General features: G+C 43.2%; 1 protein-coding gene across 1 annotated transcript in view; it reads right to left on the reverse strand.

Annotated features, from left to right (window-relative positions):
• Positions 1-21,858, reverse strand: part of Trpm6 (transient receptor potential cation channel subfamily M member 6) — a 142,966-nt gene extending 121,108 nt beyond the window's left edge. Inside the window, exon 1 of the mRNA XM_052713226.1 lies at positions 21,529-21,858. Coding sequence (XP_052569186.1) covers positions 21,529-21,540 — 12 coding nt within the window. The 5' untranslated portion in view covers positions 21,541-21,858. The remainder of the gene's footprint in view (positions 1-21,528) is intronic.
• Positions 21,859-23,789: the final 1,931 nt, after the last annotated feature.

The following is a 23,789-nucleotide window of genomic DNA, read 5'->3' on the forward strand; positions in this document are numbered from 1 at the left end:
AGAGAGAGAGAGAGAGGGAGAGGGAGAAAGAGAAGGAGAGAGAGAACAAGCCAGTCTTTGAGGATTGATTCTACTTAAAGACACTATTATCTTATGTATCTTGGAATTCACAATCTATAGGAACCCACAAGAATGGCTCTAATGAAATGATAATAATTTCAGACTTTAGAGTGACATTTGATGCTTACTCTGTATGACTTTTCCCTTAGAGCAATTCCTTCATTCAAACTATGTATCTCACAGATAAACCATCTGCTGGCTCAGGGAAGACAGGCCACTCCTTTGGAAGAATCAACTCTGGGAAGTGTTGTGTAAGTGTTGTGTGAACTCTGCAAGGAGTTCTTGAGAACTTTAAAGACTGTAAGGAGAGACAGGAAGAGGCATGACCTCACTTCATTTTGCAACTTTATTATATACGGGAGGTCACTGCTGTTGCCTCCAATCCCCCATTTGGCCGTGTGAATGCACATAAATATATTGTTTATTTGCCCATGAGTTTATGCAGTCTAGAAATACATTCTGAGATTCTTTTTTTTTTTTTTGTTTTTCGAAACAGGGTTTCTCTGTGTAGCTTTGTGCCTTGCATTCTCCCTCAAGAGGAACAATCTCAGAAAAAAATAGCATCCATACCCAAAATATCCAAGTATTTAGTATCTGTTCTACCAACCCTACCATGAGGTATGTTGACTGAATTTCCATTAAATATTCTTTCCAGGAGGCAGAATTTAGTAATACATTCAGAACAAAAAATCCAAGTACCTTATTCTTTTTTTCTCTTTTTTGATAGTAAAGGTGAGAGCCATTTTTATATTAGTAATTTTTATAACATCCCTAAAATAGAATGTCAGCCAAATTAACCCATGAATCACTAAAATGCAATTTCTTCTGTGTAAATTAAAGATCTTCCCATGCTGCTTTGTTAGGGTGGAAGCATTAAGAATCTCAGAATGAGCCAGGCAGTAGTAGCACACGCCTTTAATCCCGGCACTAGGGAGGCAGAGGCAGGCAGATCTTTGTGAGTTCGAGGCCAGCCTGGTCTGCAGAGTGAGTTCCAGAAAAGGCACAAAGCTACACAGAGAAACCGTGTCTCGAAAAACTAAAAAAGAATCTCAGAATGAATTTCTAGACTGCATAAACTCATGGGCAAATAAACAATATATTTATGTGCATTCACACAGCCAAATGGGGGATTGGAGGCAACAGCAGTGACCTCCCGTATATAATAAAGTTGCAAACTGAAGTGAGGCCATGCCTCTTCCTGTCTCTCCTTACATTCTTTAATATTCTCAAGGGCTCAGAATTTCAAAAATGGAATCTCAAGATATCAGTGAAAGATAACTTTTCCTCAGTTGTCACACACAGTTGTCCATTCTCTTAAGGAATAAAAATGCAAATGTTAAGTCAGGAGTGGTGGCACTCGGGAGGCAAAAACAGGTGGATCTCTGTGAGTTTGAGGCCAGCCTGGTCTACAAAGCAAGTTCCAGGACAGCCAGGGCTGCTACACAGAGAAACCCTGTCTCAAAAACATCCCCCTAAAAAATGCAAATATAAGACACTTAGACTCTCTGGGCATGCTCAGTCATTTTGATAAGAAAAAAAGAGGAAATAGCTGGGCAGCAGTGGTGAACATCTTTAATCCCAGTGCTTGGAAGGCAAAGGCAGGGGGATCTCTGTGAGTTGGAGGCCAGCCTGGTCTACAGAGTGGGTTCCAGGACAGCAATGAATACACCAAGAAACCTGTCTCAGAAAAAGAAGAAAAGAAGAAGGAGAAGGAAAAGGAGGAGGAGGAGGAAGAGGAGGAGGAGGAAGACGAGGAGGAGGAGGAGGAAGAGGAGGAGGAGAAATAGAAATCTCTTTGATTTTTTTTTTTATTTAATTTTATTTTATTTTTTGGTTTTTCGAGACAGGGTTTCTCTGTGTAGCTTTGCGCCTTTCCTGGGACTCACTTGGTAGCCCAGGCTGGCCTTGAACTCACAGAGATCCACCTGGCTCTGCCTCCCGAGTGCTGGGATTAAAGGCGTGCGCCACCACCGCCCGGCATTTTTTTTTTAAACAGATGTCCCTGGATAATTAAATGGTAGACCTTTAAGGTGAATGACAGGATATCTGTTGCATAACAGCTCTAACCTGTTAAGACCTTCCCAGCAGATGCATAAAAGCATAAAAGCCCCTCCCACTTCCAAAGAGCAAGATACCTCCAAATGTGTTGCCTATGAGCTCAAGACCAAACCAAGGGACCTATGCATGAAGGGTAAGTGATCAACCACTGAGCTACAACCCAGTTCCTACAGATGGTCTTCATTTATTCTCAAAAAAAAAAATCCCATCGAACTATCTAATATGTTAGTAAGACAACACCCACGGCCACTACATAGTCAGAGACACAGTTTCTGGGGACAACTGACTACATTGCTTTTCACATGGCTGTGATAAATACCTGAGTAAATAACTTTGGGATGAAAGGTTAGCGCTGACTCACAGTTTCTGAAGTGTTAGCCTACCATGGAGGGAAGGCAGGGAAAGCAGGAACACAGAGGTCCTAACTAGCCAGGTGGATCTGGAAACAGAGAACTCATACCCAGGTCATAGATGGGTATTATCTTCAAGACCCACCCATTTCTGCTAGCTAGGCCACGTATCCCAAAACAGCTTCACAGACACCGAAACAGTGACACAAGCAGGATCCCCAGCATCACTGGGAACTAAATGTTCAGACACATAATCTGTGGAGGGTATTTTTACATTCAAAATGTAACACTCATAAAATTACATGTTTAATTAATTGAAAGTTAAACTTAAAGGAAATGTAACTTTCTGAGGAAAGGTATTAGGAATTTCAGGCTAAATGTTATTTTCATTATCTACAGTGACACCTTTTTTCAGTGTAGCACAGCAGAAAGAACATAAGAAATGTTGCTTCTTAAAACCCAGTGCATCTGGACATGATGCTCTGGCTTATTAGTCCAGCACTCATGAGGCTGAGGCAGGAGGACTGCCGAGGGTTCCAGGCTTTGCTGGGCTGTACAGTGAGAACTCGTCTCAAATTTGGGGTAGGAAAAAAAATGGTAGAAACCTATACCACATTATTAAAATTAGATAAATTCAAATCTCTTCAAAAAGCAGGACATAATGGTGCATGCTTTTAAATCCCAGCAGTCAGGAAGTAGTGACAGGTGGATCTGTGACTTTAAGGTCAACCTGTTACATATAGCAAGTTTCGGGACAACTGGGGCTACATAGAGTCACCCTGTCTCTGAGTAAACAAATGTATGTATAAACAAACAAGCAAACAAACTCTCCTCTAAAGCAATAAGAGAAAAGAACCAGCTGTGGTGGCTTATGCCTATAAAACCAGCAGTCAAACTCTAAATCAGGAGGATCGCTGTGGGTTCAGGACTAACCTTTGCTACATAATGAGTTCCAGGAAAGCTTGAGAAACATTTAAAAGTGTAGGTATATCCAAGTAAAACCTCCAGCACCGAGAACTGTTTACTTCTTGTTGAGTCACTGTCCAAAGGGGACCATAAAAGGCCCCCAAGCATCACGGGCTATCGTCACAACCTGATGTGTTCAAAAAGCCCTATTGCAGAAGACAACATTTATATCCTTGAACATGGAGTTGAACTGGTACCCAGCTAGAAGCTTCTCCTCTACTGAGTAACATTCATGGTGGTGGACTCTGCATGCTACTGGAAAAGTAAGATAATTACCAATATCTCCCAGCTACAAACCCTGAGACATCAACAGTATATCTGCAAGATATACTGGTACAATAAATGTCAAGGTACAACCAACCCACCTAGCTATGTTATGGGCCTAGGTGAAAATGTATTACTATTATTCAAATAAGGAACATAGCAATAAATGACTCCTAATGACATTCTGCTATATTCATAGATCAGTGCTCAGCCATCATCAGAGAAGCTTCCTCCTGCAGAAGATGGGAACTAATACAGCGACCCACAACTGGACAATGTGCAGAGAGTGAGAGACCTTGGGCTACTCGGTCCTAAATGGGATGTCTTCATCGCACTCCCCACCTCAGGGCTCAGGGAACCCTGTAGAAGAGGAGGCAGAAAGATTGTAAGAGCCATAATGAATGACTCCAAGGAAACCAGATACAGTGGGACAGATGCACACATGAACTCCCAGACACTGTGACAGCATGCATAAGACTTGCACACGTTCAAGCCAGACAGGGTCACAGCCTTAGGGGGGAGGGGAAGTGGGGTCCTAACCCTAACCAAGAAGCTATTTGCAATTAATACCTGCTGGCCAAGGGATAATCAGTTTCCTACCCTGGGTTGTCATAGGCCAGGCCCCATGCCCAACAGTAATTGGCCAAAATGAACTCTGTGGTGTTTGATTGTTTGTTTGTTTTTGTTTGGGGGTTTGTTTGCCTTTTTGTCTTATTGGTCTTTTGAGTGTTCTGATTCTCTGTTTTGTGTTTTTTTGAGGGGAGGTTGTTTTTGTTTGTGGATTTTTTCTTTTTTTTCCATTTTTTTAAATTTTATAATTTGATTTAATTTTACATATCAGCCACGGATTCCCCTGTCCTCCCTCCTCCCGCCCCCCCCTTCCCCCAGGCCACCCCTCATTCCCATCTCCTCCAGGGCAAGGACTCCCCTAGGGATTCAGCTCAACCTGGTAGATTCAGTCCAGGCAGGTCCAGTCCCCTCCTCCCAGGCTGAGCAAAGTGTCCCTGCATAGGCCCCAGGTTCCAAACAGCCAACTCATGCACTAAGGACAGGTCCCAGTCCCACTGCCTGGATGCCTCCCAAACAATTCAAGCTAATCAGCTGTCTCACTTATCCAGAGGGCCTGATCCAGTTGGGGGCCCCTCAGCTATTGGTTCATAGTTCATGTGTTTCCACTAGTTTGGCTATTTGTCCCTGTGCTTTTTCCAATCTTGGTCTCAACAATTCTCACTCATACAATCCCTCCTCTTTCTCACCAATTGAATTCCTGGAGCTCCACCTGGGGCCTGGCTATGGATCTCTGCATCCCCTTCCATCAGTCATTGGATGAGATTTCTAGCATGACAGTTAGGGTGTTTGGCCATCCTATCACCAGAGTAGGTCAGTTCGGGCTGTCTCTCAACCATTGCCAGTAGTCTATTGTGGAGCTATCTTTGTGGATTTCTGGGGACCTCTCTAGCACTTGGCTTCTTCCTATTCTCATGTGGTCTTCATTTACCATGGTCTCCTATTCCTTGTTCTCCCTCTCTGTTGTTGATCCAGCTGGGATCTCACGCTCCCCTAAGCTCTCTTTCCCTCGACCCTTCCCCTTCATTACCCCTACTCACGTCCAGTTTGCTCATGTAGATCTCATCCATTTCTCTGTCATTGGGCGATCCCTGTGTCTTTCTTAGGGTCCTGTTTTCTAGGTAGCCTCCCTGGAGTTGTGAGTAGCAGTCTAGTCATCCTTTGTTTTACATCTAGTATCCTCCTATGAGTGAGTACATACCATGTTTGTCTTTCTGAGTCTGGGTTACCTCACTCAGGATGATTTTTTTCTAGATCCATCCATTTGCCTGCAAACCTCATGATGTCATTGTTTTTCTCTGCTGAGTAGTACTTCATTGTGTATATGTACCACATTTTATTTATCCATTCTTCAGTTGAAGGGCATCTAGGTTGTTTCCAGGTTCTGGCTATTACAAACAATGCTGCTATGAACATAGCTGAGCATGTGCCCTTGTGGTATGATTGAGCATTCCTTGGGTATATGCCCAAGAGTGGTATAGCTGGGTCTTGGGGGAGATGGATGGCCAATTTTCTAAGAAAGCGCCATATTGATTTCCAAAGTGGCTGTACAAGCTTGCATTCCCACCAACAATGGAGGAGAGTTCCCCTTGCTCCACATCCTCTCCAGCATAAGCTGTCTTTAGTGTTTTTGATCTTAGCCATTCTGACGGGTGTAAGGTGGTATCTCAGAGTCATTTTGATTTGCATTTCCCTGTGGGTCACAACACCTTTGGGAGCTCAAATGACCCTTTCACAAGGGTTGCATATCAGATATCCTGCATATCAGATATTTACATTATGATCCATAATAGCAAAATTATAGTTATGAAGTAACAATGAAAATAATTTTATGGTTTAAAGTCAGCACAACATGAGGAACTATATTAAAAGGTCACCGCATTAGGAAGGTTGAGAACCACTGATCTAAAAACCAAGGGCAGAAATTTTCCACATTATATTTTATAGGGAAAGTTTACGTGAAGGAAAGTAGAACTTTCTTGTAGACAAAGAAGCCATTAGTGAAAAGAGATAGAGTGAAAGCATCTCAGGGAGAAGGAAAGATAAAGGAAGGAAGGAGAGAGGGACGGGATGAAGACATGAGAGCAAAGGAAAATGACTGTGGAGATCTTGGTGAGGGTTGGATGGGGCTGTACAGAAACGGTCTGGACAGTCAAGAAGAAGGGCTCAGTGGCTGAGATGGCTCAGCAGGGAAGGCCACTTGATGCCAAGCATGACAACTCCAGGCCATTTTGATCCCTCAAAACCCCTGCACACACAAGATGGAAGGAGAGAATCAACTAACTTCTGGAAGTGTCCTCTGACCACCACATGTGCACACACACACACACACACACAAGCCATAATTGTGGTTTCATTTTTCAAAAGAAAAGGAAGCATTCAGAATTGCAGAAATTGATCACTCCCCTGACATACAAAGAGTGCTGACAAGCTTATTTTTCTTGGTAATTTTGTCCAAGACTCTATTCTGTGTTCTATAAAATGTCACAGTCAATTTAGCTCTAAAGGCTGTAAATCTCAGTGCTCACTTTTTTCGCTCTCATCCAGAGAGAAAAAGGAAGGAAACACACAATGAATCCACCATCCCCCCTCTTGCTATTAGCACCAGACAGTTCCGTGCCATAGCAGTGTGTTTTCACAGTGTGTCTTGTGAGGCGTTGGCTCACCATGCACATGAAATGCACATGAAATGCTCTTATAATCCCTGGTGATTTGATTGAGAATGTCCCCCACAGACTCACATATTTAAATGATTTGCTCCCAGTCGTGGAACTGTTCGAGAAATTTTAGGAAATGCAGCCTTGTTGCAAAAGGCATATCTCTGGAGGGTGGATGAATCTCCCTCCTTTACCCCATCCTCTCTGCCCTGTGATTGTGGGTCAGATGTAAGCTCTCAGCTACTGCTCCAGCACCTGACTACTGTCATGATCCCCACCATGATGGTCATGGACTCATCCTCTGGAAATGTAAACCCCAATAAACTTCTTCTATAAATTGATCATGGTGCTTTGTCATAATAGTAGAAAAGTAACTAAGACATCATGAAAAGCACCCACTAAATTTGATAGATTTGGAACATTCAGAGCATCCTATTGGACACTCCAGAGGGAATACAATCTTCCTGCTACATAATAAATAAGAATTTCTCTTAAAATTGAACTTAGAAATATGAGTGTAGCATGAATCTTAAAAGTTCTTATTAATAAAATCAAACCTGAGCCAGGCATTAGGGTGAACTGGAAGATCAGAGAACCAGAACAAGCCACAGCTACCTCACCTCGCCGGATCCTCAGCTGATCTTGTTTCCTCAGACTGGAGGCCTCTGAGTCCTCATATCCGAATGGCTCTCAGCTGAACTGTGCTGCTCAAAACCTAAAAGCTTAACCAGCCAAAAGCTTCTAGTTTCTGGTCCTCACGCCTCATATACCTTTCTGCTTTCTACCATCACTCCCTGGGATTAAAGGCTCGCTTTCTGGGATTAAAGGCGTGAGTCACCATGCTTGGCTGTATCCTTGAATAGATGGATTTCTGCCTCTGGAATGCTAGGATTAAAGGTGTGAGTGCCACCATTTTCTAGCCTTTGTATCTAGTGGCTGTTCTGTCTCTGAACCCAGATAAGTTTATTAGGGTGCACAATATTTTGGGGAACACAATACCACCACACATGAGCCTCAAAATTAGTGCACCTGCAGCTACCTGCACTCAAGGAAAGGATAAGACACTGTGGGGAGGAAGAGCTAAAACAAGCTTCCTGTCTTCTCTAGCCTACAAGTGACTCCAAATAGCAAAACTGATAAGTCTTTTCAAAAAACTACTTTATAATTAACTGTATGATGGATGGGAGTGGGGTGTACGTGCACAGGAATACGTGTACCCACAAAGACCAGAAGAGGGCACTGGACCCTTGCAGCCAGTGTTGCAGGCAGTTGTGTGCCACCCAAAGTGGGTTCTTAGAAGTAAGCATGGGTCCTGACAGACTAAACCAGGTCCTGGCAATTTTAGGGGTTGGGAAGGGGGGGGTCTTTTCTTTTCCCAGTACCAAAGCTCAAAGCCAGGCTTCACATATGCTAGGCAAGTGCTCTACTTCTGAGCTATGTCCCCAAAACGTACCTTGTAATAGGTAATGTTACAAATGGTACAGAATCCACAAAAGGCTACAAATGCTAGTGTGAAAGTGAGCTGCCCATCTCACCCCTGGGCTGCAGCCACCAGTTTCTGTTTTCAAAGCTAAGCTCTGTTACACTGCAGTGAGCATTCTTCCAGAGATATTCTGGGCATTTATAAATATATACAAAAAATTTTCACATAAATCCCTATGCCTCAATGTTTTAACATTCATAATGATGTTAATAATAATCTTATATGTTTGTTTATGGAACTCAACTCATATTTCTCTATACAAAGCAAATAACCCACTCATGTAAGTCTGTATCATTTTTCATTCTGTTCAAAATGTCCCTGAAAGCATAGCTTTCATGCACATCTATACTTTTAGAGTAGAAATCTAAGGAAATGCAGATATTACTATATTGTTCTCCATGCAGACTGTCAATTTATAAGTAAAAAACGTGAGTTATATCCTAGTTTATTTCTCTACTGCTATGATCAAATATTGACCAAAACAAACAGGGAAGGAAAGGATTTATCTCATCATATATATTTATTATTTATATTATTATCTCATCATTTGTGTTTCCAGGCAACAGTTCATCACTGAGGGGAAAGTCCGGCAGGACTCAAACAGGTCAGAAACCTGGAAGCAGAGACTGCAGCAGATATCAGAGAGGAGTGTTGCTTACTGGCTGCTCTTCCTGGTTTCTCTGTCTTAAACAACCTAGGACCATCTGCCTAGGGGTAGCATCACCCACAGTGGGCTGGGCCATTACACATCAATCATTAATCAAGAAAACACCCCCACAGACTTGTCTACAGGACACTCTGATAGAATCAATTCCTCGTATGAGGTTCCCTCTTCCTAAATGATTCTAGCTTGTATCAAGCTGACAGAAACACTAACTAGTTCAAGCTACTAGTAACCACTAGGCAATATCTTGTTAGAGAATATTCTCACCATAATGCATTTCAATTGCCTCAGATAGTTACCAACTCATTATTATTTATGTTCAAAAGGATTTTGAAGCAACAAAATTCCTCCCACTTAAAAGTAATAATAACAAATACAATAAGTAAAAGGCTCACTTTACTGGTAGAAAAAAAATACCTCCTTGCCCTGCCTTGAATGTTTAGAAGGTTGAAATCATTTGTATCAGCAGCCTGGAAACATGAGGATATTGAACAACAAATACAAGAGAAAACATCTCTAAAGAGAGCATTCTGTGCTCAGTGATTTCTGACTGTACATCAACAGAGGTCATGGACATTTTAGCAGTAGAGAAAAGTGGGGGTCAAAGTGCAAGGACAGTGACCTCCTGTTGGCATTGATAATAGGCAGTCTACTCATCTGTCAGCAATTCAACCAAGTGCTTACACAGACATACCCACTCACCTTATCAGATCTGAGAAGGAATATAATAGTCCTCTTGGGCACTTAGCCTGTCCACCATTTCCGCCACCAAAACTGCTGCCCTTAGTGGGCTCTCTAAGGGCTCCTCACTATACCTAGGTGTCCACGTTAGAAACTAGGACATCCCCATCCTTGCTCAAGTTGCACCCTGAATTAAAAGGGGGGTTATTTTTCTTCCTCTCTTTCTTCTTTTCTATTGATGAGCATAACTTTGCTTCCTCTTTTCATCCTGCTCCAAATCTTTATGACTAATTGTGGAATGCGTTAGATGGACCAGCCACTTCCCCTGTGCTCTCCCCATTCCAGGTTCCAGGAAAGGTCCCAATTAATTGTCAGAAAAGTATAGAGCAGTTACTGGCTGCAATGGAAGCAGGAACCAAGCTCCTTGGATGTATAGGTCAGGATACTTGGGGATGCCTGGATTAAGACATTCACAGTCCGTGTTTCAGAACTGGCCACTTTTCAAAACTGATGAACCTCCCTGACACCCACCTGCTGAACTCTGGGATACATTCTCACAAAAGATACCTTGCACCTTCTCTCATAGCACCAAGCAAGATGAACAGTGTGTACCACTGATCTTCCAATATCTGGCTTGTTGCTCAGGAAAGCTTTTTCTTCTCCTAACAGTCTTTTAAGTGACTGGATCCCTCAAACCAGAGCAGGACCGGACCTTCGGTCGCTGCATTACTTCTCAACCAGTCACACCAGGAGTGCTGGGCCTATCTCTGAAATAGCTCGTGTACTGTCTACGTCTCTGCATCTATCTCGCCACTAACCTACTTACTCAATGCCTCCACTTCCCTAGCTAAAGTCACCATAAAATTTGGGATCGATTACCACCCAGACCTTTCTGCCTCTAGTTTGCTCTTCTTTGGCCCAATCTCTGCAATAAAGCCTGTTGTCTTTGTAGAATGAATAAGTGAGATAGTCAGTCTCACCGGAAACCCACCCAGTGGCTCCCCTTTGTCTTGGGGGTACTGGAATCCTTCACTGTTCGTTCACATGCCACTCACTGCCAACCACATCCTGGGTACTCTTCTCCCTGCCTCAACCTCCACATTTCACATCCACTGAACAACTCACAGGCCCCTAAATTTACCTCCAGGAGTTCTCTTCAGGCTGTTCTCACTGTAGGCTACTCTCCACTCCTTTGCTGCCTAGAATGAAAATCTGGATCAAATTCTCCTTCTGTGTGCCCTCTGAGCCTCTGGACTCCCACTATACACTGCTCCATTATGACCTATTTAAACCCTCTGCACTCTGCCCACCTGCCAACACTGCAGCCCCCTTCGTGCCTACAGGGCTGTGTGCAAGCATTTAGTACTGCTTTCCATCCTGCAAAACAAAGGTACAACATGGAAGGAAAGAAAACGTATTATAACCATATACGTGTCTGAAAATATGGGGAGTATCCAGATAATCTGTTGCTAGTTCCTCTAAACATCTGGCCAGGGATTTCTCTGAGGAGATCACAGGATTGTTCCCTTGGGACATAATTTTGGGAAATTCTTTTCCTAGGAGATTTTCAATAAAGGATATTCTTTGCCTAAACCTTTTTTTCCCCCTATCATGTTAAGATTTTTAACCTTAGTCTTTGGGTGTTATTTTAAAATAGAAAAACAAAGGTTTTTTTCATCTCAATCCTTAAATGTTTTTAATTCAGCAGGAACGTTTTGAGCCATTAATGTGCTGTTTCATTTGGTTTTACTTGTGGGGCTTTTGTTTCATTGTGTTTTCTCTCCCTTCTATCCTGGCCACCCTTCTGTTTGTTTTTGTTTCAATGTTGGGGTTAAACCCAGAGCTTCATTTATGCTGACTTAACTCTACCACCGGGCTGCTGGGGCCCTGAGATTTTCCATTAAAGTGTGTTCAAACATGAGGATCTGAATTCAAATATCTAGAAGCCACACAAAAGCTGAGGGTGGCGAGGCCTAGATCTGTAACCCCAGCACTGAAGGACTGAAGCACTGAAGCGACAGGAGTAAACCCAGAACTCACTAGCCAGCCAGTCTAGGTAAATCATTGAGCTCCAGGTTCGTGAGAGACCCTGTCTCAAAAGATAAAGTAGAGAGCAATACAGGAAGACATCTGACATTAACTTCTGGGTTCTAAGCAACTCATCACACACACACAAATACACACATGTGCACACACAAACATGTACATACATATATGCCATATACAATAATAAGTAGATACAGTATCTGGAAAACCTTTACTATTTTAATATCAAATTTCCCATATTCAGAATAACTCATTCTCCTAAAATTCTATGAGGAAAAAGATGTTTTGTGAGAAGGAGGGTGGTCCAGGAAGTGAAGCCTCAGCAGTCGGTCAGTCAGTAGGAGAGCAAGAATGCTGTGACTAACAGAGGTTGGCAGGCATGAAGTATTTGCTAGGCCCAAATTTCCCGACTTCTGTTTGTTGCTGTTGCTGTGGTGTTCAAAGCTCCAGTGTTGTTCTGTGGGGGCTGACTGTACACGGGGCCACTCAGGAAGGAAAGAGGGCACCGCCACCACCCGGCACCTCCCTCTAAGAGTCACCCAGCAGCAAACCACATGGCAGCCTCCATTTTCCCCGGGCTTTAATTCTTAGGATGTTCCTTCTTTGTTTGATTTCTTGTGACATTGGAAGATGAGAAGAAATACAATCCATCATAAGGAAGAGACTTTAACTCAAACAGGCAGCTACAAAAGAGGGATTAAACAAAAAGAACAGCAAACTTCCTACTCCAGAACATATTACTCAGATGCTCATAACATCTTGTGATTTGTATTATAAAGAGGGACATTTCACTCTAGCTGCCACCAAGCCTAAGCCCAAACTATGCAAATTAAAATAATTTAAAGGAACCCACCATCATTTTCTACAGTTGGAAAACAGAGCTGACAAACAGGAATTCCAGCACCTCCTAGAAGTTCTCAGACACCCGCTCCACCACAGACCTGCCCTTCTGCTGAACCGAGGGACCCAGACAACAACTGCACACCCCTAGCACGAGGGTGGTGAAGGGCTCCTTCAGGGCTCCTGGTCCTTCAGCCACCAACCCCGCTCTTCAGCTAGATGTTTGCTAAACCTAAGTGGCAGCCAGCAAAACATAACTTCTGTCTGTAATGTCTCCAAGATAAGGGCTGCTTCTGAGGAATGCTTTCCCTCATAGCGGGAGTGGCTGCAAGGAACTTGAGCAAGCCAAATATGGGCTCATTTAGCCTACCTCTGTGTTCCCTGCAAGAATAGGAATCCAGTTTGCAAGTGTCTTGTGTCAGTTTACTTTGTCTGAAGCTGTCCTTGAAAACCTCACTAATTTTAGAGAGATGCTCAGTTGCAAGGTTTTGACCCCTAGAGCCAAACACATCTGTGCTCTCCGGCAGCCCCATCCAATGGGAGGCTGAGAAAGGAGAACCATTTGAGGCCAAGAATTCAAGAACTGCCAGGGCAGAATATAGAAATGTTGTCTTTAATTTTTTTTTTTTCTTTGCTGGGTGGTGGTGGTGCACACCTTTAATTCCAGCACCCAGGAGGCAGAGGAGACAGATCTCTGTGAGCTACAAAGTGAGTTCCAGGACAGCCAGAGCTACAAAGAGAAACCCTGTCTCGAAAACAAACAAACAAACAAAAACTGCTTAACATCTTCTCTCCACATTGAAAAATACCTCCTTACTTGGTCTTGGAGTCAAACAGGAAACCTGGCTGCTTAGAAGGCCCAGTTTATCTAGCACAGATAAGGTCAAAGATTGAGGTTTGCTTTCTCGTGTCTTGTTTGGGAATCCTTGTGAAGCACAGGCTGACCATAAAGACAAAGGCTGGAAAGGATTAATGGATACAAGCCAAGTGTCTGTGAAGTGCCCTCTAGACTTAGATTCATCTGGGAAGAAAACGGTCTCTCAGAGACGATTACAGGGCTCCGTTTACAAAACCTCTTGGTCCTTAGAGCAATGGAGGATATCTACTTTCTGCAGAAAGAAGAAAGCTCTCTCCACATTCAAAGTCCAGCCCAGTTTGTAAAATAATATTAACAGTGGGGTAAGCATGTATTCTGCCCTCTCCACGCCCTCACCTACACAATGCCAAGTGCTTAAATGTGCCCCAGAGCCCCTGGGGCAATTGTTTATTCTATCAGTGAGATACTAAATCTTACAGAGGGTGAATAATGTGCCCAAGGGACTAACCAGCTTATAAAAGTAACAGTGAGATCTGCATGTTGGCAGTCTGACCCAGGGTTCATAAGTGGGCACTCTGACCTAGCATTCATATTTGAGCAGTCTCACTCAGGACTCACATGCAGACTCAGATTCATGCCCTTAGCAACTCAGTGCACCATCTCTTATCTGCAGAATGCATTGCTCATACCAAGCTAAGAGTGGTGGCATACACTTGCACTTTTCACATTCTTGGGCATGAGCTTAAACTATAACCTAAACCCCAGGCAGCTGACCCAAATACCACCCCATACTGACTTCAGATGAAGTTTCCAGGCCATACCCCTGACCAGTCCACTACTGCTGAGGTCTTCTCACTATGAACAATAACCCTCCACTGTTCCTACTTGTCATTATTCTGCCTCTCATTTGTATCCCACATAGGCCTGATGAGTGCAACGTGTGATTTCCTTCCCAAATTACTGTTCCAAAAATACTCTTAGGGGCTAGAGAGATGGCTCAGAGGATAAAGTGTGTGAACATGAGGGTCTATTTGAGACCCCATGAAAAAGTCACAGCGTGGAGCACAAAGCTCACCAGCCAGCAGTAAGCTGAGGAAGTTTGTCTCAAAATGCAAATTGGAAAGCAAGGCTCAACACCTGAGTTGTCCTCTGACCTCTAAATACCCATAGTGGGACACACACACACACACACACACACAGACACAGACACACACACATACACACAAACACACACACACATACACACACACACACACACATACACACACACAAACACACACACCAGACACACACACATACACACAAACATACACACAAACACATATATACACACACATACACACACACAAACACATATATACACACACATACACACACACAAACACACAAACACATATACACACACACATACACACACACAAACACACACACATACACACAAACACATACACACACACACACACACACACACACACACACACACACACACACACACACACTATTCTTGGCCCCTAGCTTCAGAAGCCCCATTTTCAGCTGCTGCCTCACTTGTTGATAGTAGCTCTGGGGTTTGTCTCCATGCCAGGTACTTTTCTGTAATGGTTTGATGAACTCTTTACATCAGAGAACCTCCAGCTCAAGAATGATGGTTGGGGGCTGGAAAGAGGGATGGCTCAGTGGTTATGGGAACTGGGGTTAGGTCCCAGCATCCACATGGTGGTTAACAACCATCTGTAACTCCAGTTCCAGGGAATCAGTCTCTCTCTTCTGACCTCCACAAGTACCAGGTACCTACATGATATACACATATACATTCACACAGGCAAAATACTCATATACATAAACTAAAATAAATCTAAAAAAAAAGAATGATAATTTAACAGCAGTGTTTTAAGGTTTGCAAATTAATTTCTTAAATATTGTTTCACCCCCTGAATCCTGTGAGGCTCCTCATATACAAGCATGAAAAATGCCCAGGAAAGTCCCCTGGGCATGTCCTCTGTGTGAGCCTGAGACCCACAGAGATGACAAGAGGGTTGTGAGCCATTAGGAATTTCAAGTCAGCTTTTCTGTGGATTGTCCAGGAGACAATCTCAAGTGTTGGTTCAAATATAAGTGCCACGGAAAGGACCTAAATACACAGTTTTCCAAAGAAAACACCCAAACAGTCATCAGCACACAAAAGATGCTCAAAATTGTCAGGCTTCAAGGAAATGCAAATCAAAACCAGGAGGTTGCCTATGCATCCACTGTGATGGCCATAGTCAGAAAGTCAGAAAATAAGGAAGGTGCAAAAATAATAAATAGAACTCTCATAGATTGCTGGTAGGAATATAGAATGGTACAGAGGCTTTAGGAAAGAAGTCTACAGTTTCTCAAAAAGCTAAACTCAGATTTACTGCATCTCCCAGCGATGCGACTCCTAAATGTCTACCCAAGAGAAATGAAAACAAATCCACTCAAAATCTTGCACACAAGTTTTCATAAATGCATCTGTGTATGAGCCAAAAAATAGAAGCAACCAAATGTCCATAAGATGACTAATGAAAAACTGACTATTATATACATATATATACATATGCAATGGAATACTGTTTAATAAGACAAAGAGAGGGTGTTCCATAATGAGATAAGCTTGTCACTAAGAACTGTCAGCAGCATGCAACCCTTTATATATGATGCCCAGAACAGGGAAACTTAACAGTGACAGAAGGCAGATCAGAGGATAATATAGATATGGGAGAAGGAGGTAGTAACTAATACCAGTGGGATTCCTTTGGGGAATGGATTCTCAACTCTGGGACTATACTAAAAGACATAAAATTAGACAATTTCAGTGAATTATAAATATACTCTATCTCAATAAAACTGTTGATTTTTTTTTCTTTAAAAATGGAAAGGGCTGGATAACGTTAAGAGGGCTGAGTCCTTGCTAAGTATAAAGGCCTAAGTTGAGATTCCCAGAACCCACATAAAAAGTCAGATGTGACTGCTCATACCTATAATGACAGCACTGGTGTGGGGGATGGGGGTAGGGGGTGTTGAGTACAGAGACAGGCAGATAAATCCCAGAGGTTTGCTGGCTAGCCAGTCTAGTGCCAGGGTTCTACAAGTGCCTAGGTTCCTTGAGAAACCTAATCTCAAAGGTGCAGAAGTAACTATGAAAGACATCTGACATCAAACACTGGTCTCTGTGTGAACAAGAACACCTGTGCACACACGCACAAACTCATACACCAAATACATACACACATGCACAAACATGTATGCATACATAACTTTTTCTTCAAGATAAAAAAGAATGGAACACAGGCAGAAAGAAAGTCTCACCTCAGAAAACAAACAAAAGCACATAGAAATAAATAACAGCCCACACAGAGACTGCAGACCACAGATGTGTTTCTTAAACTGTGTAGACAGTTTAAGAAAAAATTTCGAACCAACTATCAAAATGTGAAAACTGGAAAATTTCCCTTTCAAGAAATAATATGTATTATTTGTATTTTCTTTAGCAAGGAAATGAAGGAAAGAAAAATCTGGCAACAGAAAGCTGAAGCTGAGGGGCCCTAGCAAGACAGAGCTTGGTGCAGAAGTCCGTTTCCTGTGGTGCCAGCCATACCTGGGTTCCACTCCATTTGTGATTTCAAGTCCTTCATCTATTGCTTTCAACAGATTCCAATGGAATCTCAGACCCAAATCACAGTCACAATGCTTAGAAAGAGGTGGCCTGTAAAGGGTGGCTGTTTGTTTCATGGGTAAGGCAAGTGAGGTTACTTATGAGTCCAGAGGCCACAGAGCCAACAGGAGAACATGGGTTCTTTCCATTGCATTCTTTTCTTCAGTGCTAAAGGCCCTTGTACATGCCAGGCAAGTGTTCAGACACTGAACTGCTGCCCTAGACCTCTCTTTTCTTTACTTCTGTTGCTAGTATCCCCAAATATTTGTCATTGCTATTTCTTTTCTTTTCTTTTCTTTTTTCAAGACAGGGTTTCTCTGCGTAGTTTTGGAGCCTGTCTTGGATCTCGCTCTGTAGACCAGGCTGGCCTCGAACTCACAGAGATCTGCCTGCCTCTGCCTCCCAAGTGCTGGGATTAAAGGTGTGCACTACCACCACCTGGCTTCTTGCTATTTCTTAATTCTTATTTAGTCCCAACAGAGAGAACTCCATAAAAAGGTAACACAACATCCATTCTGAAAACAGCACGTGGTTTTCAGACATTATGATCTAATCATGAGCAAAAAGTTCTGCCTTGCCCCCAAAATTAACTGTGGTTTGCAGGAGCAGCTGGAACTGGCCCTCTCAAGCCAGATGCCAACATCTCCCAACACTAAGGAGGGTGAAGAATGTCAAAATTAAACACACTAAGCAAAGACCCTTCTCCGAGGTCTCTTAACACATCTGCTATAGAAGGTACTTACTTTTCACCAAGATCTTTGCTTCCCTGGTTGGCTGTTCTGCTTAAGTAAAAAAAGGACCATTCGTAAGAAGTTACTAGTCCATAACTGGGCAAGTAAGAAACTATGGTCATCCAATGTCCTAGACTTTTGAGTCTGGCAAAGGAAATTCCATGGAATGTCCACATACAGTTTAAGGATGAGGCAGAAATAAAGAACAATCTAATTCACAAGATTAATCTTACCATTAGAAACCTGGGATATCTGATGCCCATCTGGCATGGGCTCTTTCCAGAAGATCTGGAGCCAGCATGAGGCAGAGAATGATAATACCTTCCTTGGTGAACTAATGAGTTCCCCATGGTGCCAACCATGCCAGGCTTGCACAGGCGACATACCCAAGGTCAGCAGGGGAAATGCAATGCAACCACATATGGGAAGACACCTTGCTGAGCTTTGAGTACCCTTCTTTCCCGGTCAAAACGGATTGTAGGGAACTGGAGATACGACTCAGTAGGCAAAGTACTTGCACAAGCACAGGATCTGAGTTTAATCCTTAATACTCACATAAGAAGTCAGACAGTGGTGCATGCTTGTTATCTCAATGCTGGGGAGGTGGAGGCAGGAAGTGTCCTGGGCTCCTAAATTAGCCAGCATAGCCGAGTCAGGCAAACAACAGATCCCAATGGGAGACTCTGTCTCAAAACAAAGTAGACAGTCATCCTGAGGAACAACACCTGATATTGACCTCTGGCCTCCACATGAATGTCTACACAGATGGACTGTAGGGCTGTGGCAATGGCAAGAAGGAACTGCTGGCCAAACCCTGAGAAGGCATCCAACCTCTAAGGCAAATCAAATGATTGCTTCTCACTGCTGGAAACTGATTGCGACACTCTGAAACAGTCTTAGAGTTTTCCTATAGTAGCCGTGACCAAGAACCTCTTCCACAGAAAAGCAGAAATGCCAACACTCATCAAGAGTAAGGGAAAGAAGTTTCCATGGTGGCAGGTCTTTAATCTTTGTGAGACCCTGAATCAAAAGACACTGAGAAAGAGTAAGTGTTGGGCTGCCCAAATCAAGGGGAAATTTTCCAGGGTACTCCATTACCACACTTTCCCCACTTCTACCTGAGTTCAGATTACACAATCATATCCAAAGTTTAGAAAAAGAAATCTCCTTACATAGTTTACGTGAGCATCTTTCTTTGATGTTTGATTTTGCTACTAGGTCTCACTCTGCAGCTGAAGTTGGCCTCTAACTCAGGATGTAACACAGGCTGGCTTAGATTCATGATCCTCCTGCATCTGCCTCCTAAGTGTTGGGATTATAAGCATGGACCATTATAACTGGTCTGCTTGTATTTGTCATTCTGATAAAAGATACATGATATAATATTTACTATCCTGTTTTCTAAGTTTGCAGTTCAGTATGGATTCATATATTCACATTGTTATGCAGTCATCTCTGGAACTCCTTCCTCTATGCTCCGAAGCTGGGACTCCAGACCCATGCAGCAGCTCCATCTTTCTGCTCTCCCTCCCCTGGCAATCATCACTCAACATTTCACTTTTATGAACTTGACATTCTTAAATATGTCATAAGTGGAGTCATATATTTGTCATATAACGGCCCCAATTTTCATTCATGTGCCAGCAAATGTCAAAACTTCTGTCCTTTTCAAGGCTAAAAGATTCTGTTGCATGTAGGCAAGTGTTGCATTGTTTGCCCATTCAGAAAGTCTACTTCTATCTCTCAAGGATACAGTTCTGAGGGAGGGTCTGATGGCATACATGCTAACGGTTATTACTGTACAGGGAGGGAAGTAAGGGAGAGACGCTTGACTGTATGACACGTGCACTCCAGGAAAGGGAAAAACAAAGCAAGCTAACTGTAGCAGAAGCTAAACTCAATACCATAGGGTTCATCATCCCTTCTTTATCTCAACAATAAAAGTCCCCTTCATACCACATTCCCAGGTTCTGAGCAAAGGCTCATCACATAGTTGACACTCCACAAACATGGGTTGGTTGAATGAATCTAGAAGAGTGATAATCATAAGGAGAAAATGCTGTATATATTATATGGTGTTAATTTGAGCAAGCACCATATGTATTGATCTGGACTTTTTTCCTAGAAACTATTAACAGCGCAATCTGATTCCTTTTACAAAAATGCACAAATTAAAACATGGAGATATACATAAATATATGTATGGATATATGTATGTACGTACACACACACATATATATATATATGTATATATATATATATCCTAAATAATTTGTTCCACTCATATAGTTACAAACCCCTCATGAGAAATAAGAAACAGTCAAGCAAATTCTCACAGGTTAAACTCAAATCCAATGAGTTAAATTAGGCAATCCAGATAAATAGCTAATGATATATTGGTTGTGGAGGAATCCAAAGCAAAGACTAGATTAGTGCATCAAAGTCATATGGGAGCCTGAGAGATGGCTCATCAAGTAAAAGTGTATAAAATCAATTGTTGCACAAGCCTGTAACCGAAAAATAATCCACAGGGGAAGGAGAGAACCAACTCGTGAAGCTATCATCTGCTCTCCACATGCCACCATGGCAATCCATATGATTTTATATATATAAAATATAATATATTATTATATATAAGTATAATATATAATATGTTTATATATAAATGTCTGTGTATATATATACATATATTTATGCACACAGGGACAAAGAAACCGAAGAATGCATTTCTCACTGAGTGGTTAAGAGTTGTATAGTTCTCTAGAACAAACTAGACCATCACCATCCCATGTCCGGCTAGATTTTTCCAAGTAGTCTATACCTGGGCTTGACTTCAAATCTCTACTTTCTCTTCAGTTTCGTTTTCTCCCCAAAGGAAGAAGGTTGGGAGAAGAATGATGGCACTCAGGACATTACTGGATTATTGTCAGGATGGAACAGTTAAGCCAGGCCTGGTGGTGTAGGCCTATTAGCCCAGCTACCGGAGAGGCTAAGTGAGTCCATGGGATTACAAGTTCAAGGTTAGTCTGGGAAACTTAGTGAGCTCCTTCTTCGGAAAAAAAAAAAAATTTAAAAGGATGGGAATGTAGCTTAGTAGTAGAGAGCTTGGGTACTGGAGGCTGTGGGATCAAATCCACACACAGGAGGAAAAGGAACGCTCTTGCAATTTGTCAAATACATCAAACATTATTCTAAGGGCACACGGCGTATCATATCCCACTTAATCTTCAAACAGTATTTTCCAGTTGCTCCAAATGCGAGAGCTGAAGCTAATAACTAAGCTCCCAGGGTCAATGGTGGTGATGGAGCCGAGATGCCAATTCAGGCTGCCTGAGAAGACAACAGAGAATGTGCTCTTACCAGCCAGGCCAGGCTGAAAAGAGCCAACGTGTGGCAAGCCTGAACTATGCCTGAAACACAACGGGCACAATAAGTGATATAATTTCTCACACAATGTATGGAAGTAAAGAAAAACCTGTAGAGATGATAGGCAGCTAGTGCCCCAGCAGTCTTAGAGGACACCCAGACACAGCACTCTGTTTTCCTCTAAAGCGCTGGACTGGGCGCTGTCACTCTCCACGACCTCGAAACCTCGATCGCGCCGCAGGGGTCCCCCGCAGGGGCAGTAGACAGGGGCCAAGACGGACAGCCTCAGACCCAACTTTTACCTTGACCTGCATTCTCACCGCCACAGGAGCCAAAGCGACAGCGGATTTTTCCGGGACCCGGACACCTCACCAGACTCGATTCCTCCAGGACTCCGTAGACCCGGACTCACACGCGCGCCCCGCCGCCGGGACCCCGGGTTCGGTTTCCGCTCGGCCACGACCCAGCTCTGGCCGGGTCCCAACTCCGGGAGGAAAGGCTGCGGGTCCTGCCCTTCGGGAGGGTCCACGAGGTTGCCAAAACTTCAGCTATGATAATCATCTTCGGGTGGAGACTAGAGGACTTGAAAGCTAGCATTTCGCAAATCCTACCTATTCTAGATCGCAGTTAGATACGCGTGCGCCTGGCTCCACCCACAGCCACCTGGGGCCCCGGGCCTGACCCGTGCAATACCAGAGAGTGCTCCGCCGCGGTTCCGCTTTCATCCTCGATTTTCCAAACTAGCTACCAAAACCTTGTCTGAGGACTGTGGAGTCAGAAAATCTGGGCTCCACCTTCACGGGGACACTGCCTTTTACAGCCCTGTGAAGTTATCACAGTACCTTTTGGGTTCTGTTACCTCCTGTGTAGGAAAGAGATGACTCCAAAGAAGTAGTCCGAGAATCGGAAGGGATGGTCACGGTCATCAGACAGATTTTAGATTCTTGGGTTAGAGCTGTATGTGAGAAGACACTCAAGAGTTTAGGTTCTTGGTGTTCTTAAACACCGGTGAGTTGATGAGCATGACAAAAGGCCCTTCTGGGACTCAGTTTACCTACCTATACAGAGAGAATAATAAAGAAAACTCACCTTTCTCACAGAGGTTACACTGAACAAAGTCAGTTACCTTGTTTGATCTATGAAGTCTTATACTAATGCTTTTTTGTGACTTCTGTTATGGGGACCCAGGGGTGGGGCGTAGAGGGGCACGAGGGGTGGTCCTCTGACCACACAGTCTTGTCTAGCTAGGGCTGTGGTCAGTGACTCAAGATGTATGTATCTCTCTGTGTTGGAAGAGGTGACACATGAGAGAGATGATGCTCAGCAGATTACAAATACTACAATGAACAATACTAGGCATTTATCCTGGACAGGTGACTTTAAATTAGTGGCACCTACTATTAAGTCCAGTCCAAAGCTTTGCCTGGTGAGCTCACATCTGCAGTCACAGTTAATAAAACTTGTTCCCTCGTTTCTCAGTGTGGTTTTAAAGTTCATCTCCTTGTTTGTTAGTAAGTTTGTATATTGGCATTTTGTTTTGTCTCTTAAAAAATGAGAAGTCCTTTCCTTTTGGTTTACCTCCTCCAATTGTTAACGGTCTGTAGACATCTAACATGCACAGATGGTCTTATGAGGCAAGCCAGAGCCTCCATCCAGACATGTGTCCTCCGTAGGTCATTTCTGAACCTGCTAACACCTCTCAGTGCCCTGTGATTGTGAATCTTCTACTTTAATCTCTCTGGCAGTTGCGGATGTTAGGGTGGTCACACGTGCTTTTCAGATCAAGCTTCAAGACACTTGGAGCCCAAGGTGACCCCTAAATGCTTTGACCAACTAAATGTGCTGGTTTACAAGACGCTTTGGTTCCAGGCTGTTTCAAAAATACTGGAGGCATTGGAATAAGTGTTTTACCAAACCCAGTGCAGCTGCTCACTGTACAGCTGGCCAGTTATGCCCAGAAAGGTGACTTGATTAGAAGAACCGGCTCAGACAGACGTTGGAGGATACCAGTCTCAAAAACCCAGCTGACTGAGGAGTGTCTTCTAGGAGCCATTAGTGGGTGTTTCCAGGCTATTGAGGACCTCCAGAGATACGGAGTGAGAGCAAAGGATGCGCAGCAGACTGGAAGGCCTGGTCGCAGATGAGCTCCTCTGCTCTGTGAATCTCAAAAACAATGGCCATTATTCCTTGAGGCTATTCGTGCCACTGACTAACTAAGAGGCTGCCTGAAGTCCTCTTGCTGTCCATCAAAGTCATGATAATGGAAAAAACGTATTATTCCACATGAATCACTGCACAGTCACTAGGAATATTTTCAATGCTGGGCTTCATTTGGCAGATCCTCAGACCCTCCCCTAGGACTTCCAAGGTAGAGCCCAGGCATCTCTTTCATAGTTCCCTCAATTCATTGAAAAAATTGTCTATAAAACTATCCTGGCCACAAACATATCTCTAGCTGGGAAGCTTAAATTTCAGAACATTCATTACTTGTCTAGGGTGGGCTGATTCAGACTGACAAATAGTCCCCCAAACACAGACTGTTTGACAGACCATGCTGGATGCC

Source organism: Peromyscus californicus, unplaced genomic scaffold, assembly GCF_007827085.1.
Source record: "Peromyscus californicus insignis strain IS unplaced genomic scaffold, ASM782708v3 Scaffold_4__1_contigs__length_199733344, whole genome shotgun sequence".
NCBI lineage: Eukaryota > Metazoa > Chordata > Mammalia > Rodentia > Cricetidae > Peromyscus > Peromyscus californicus.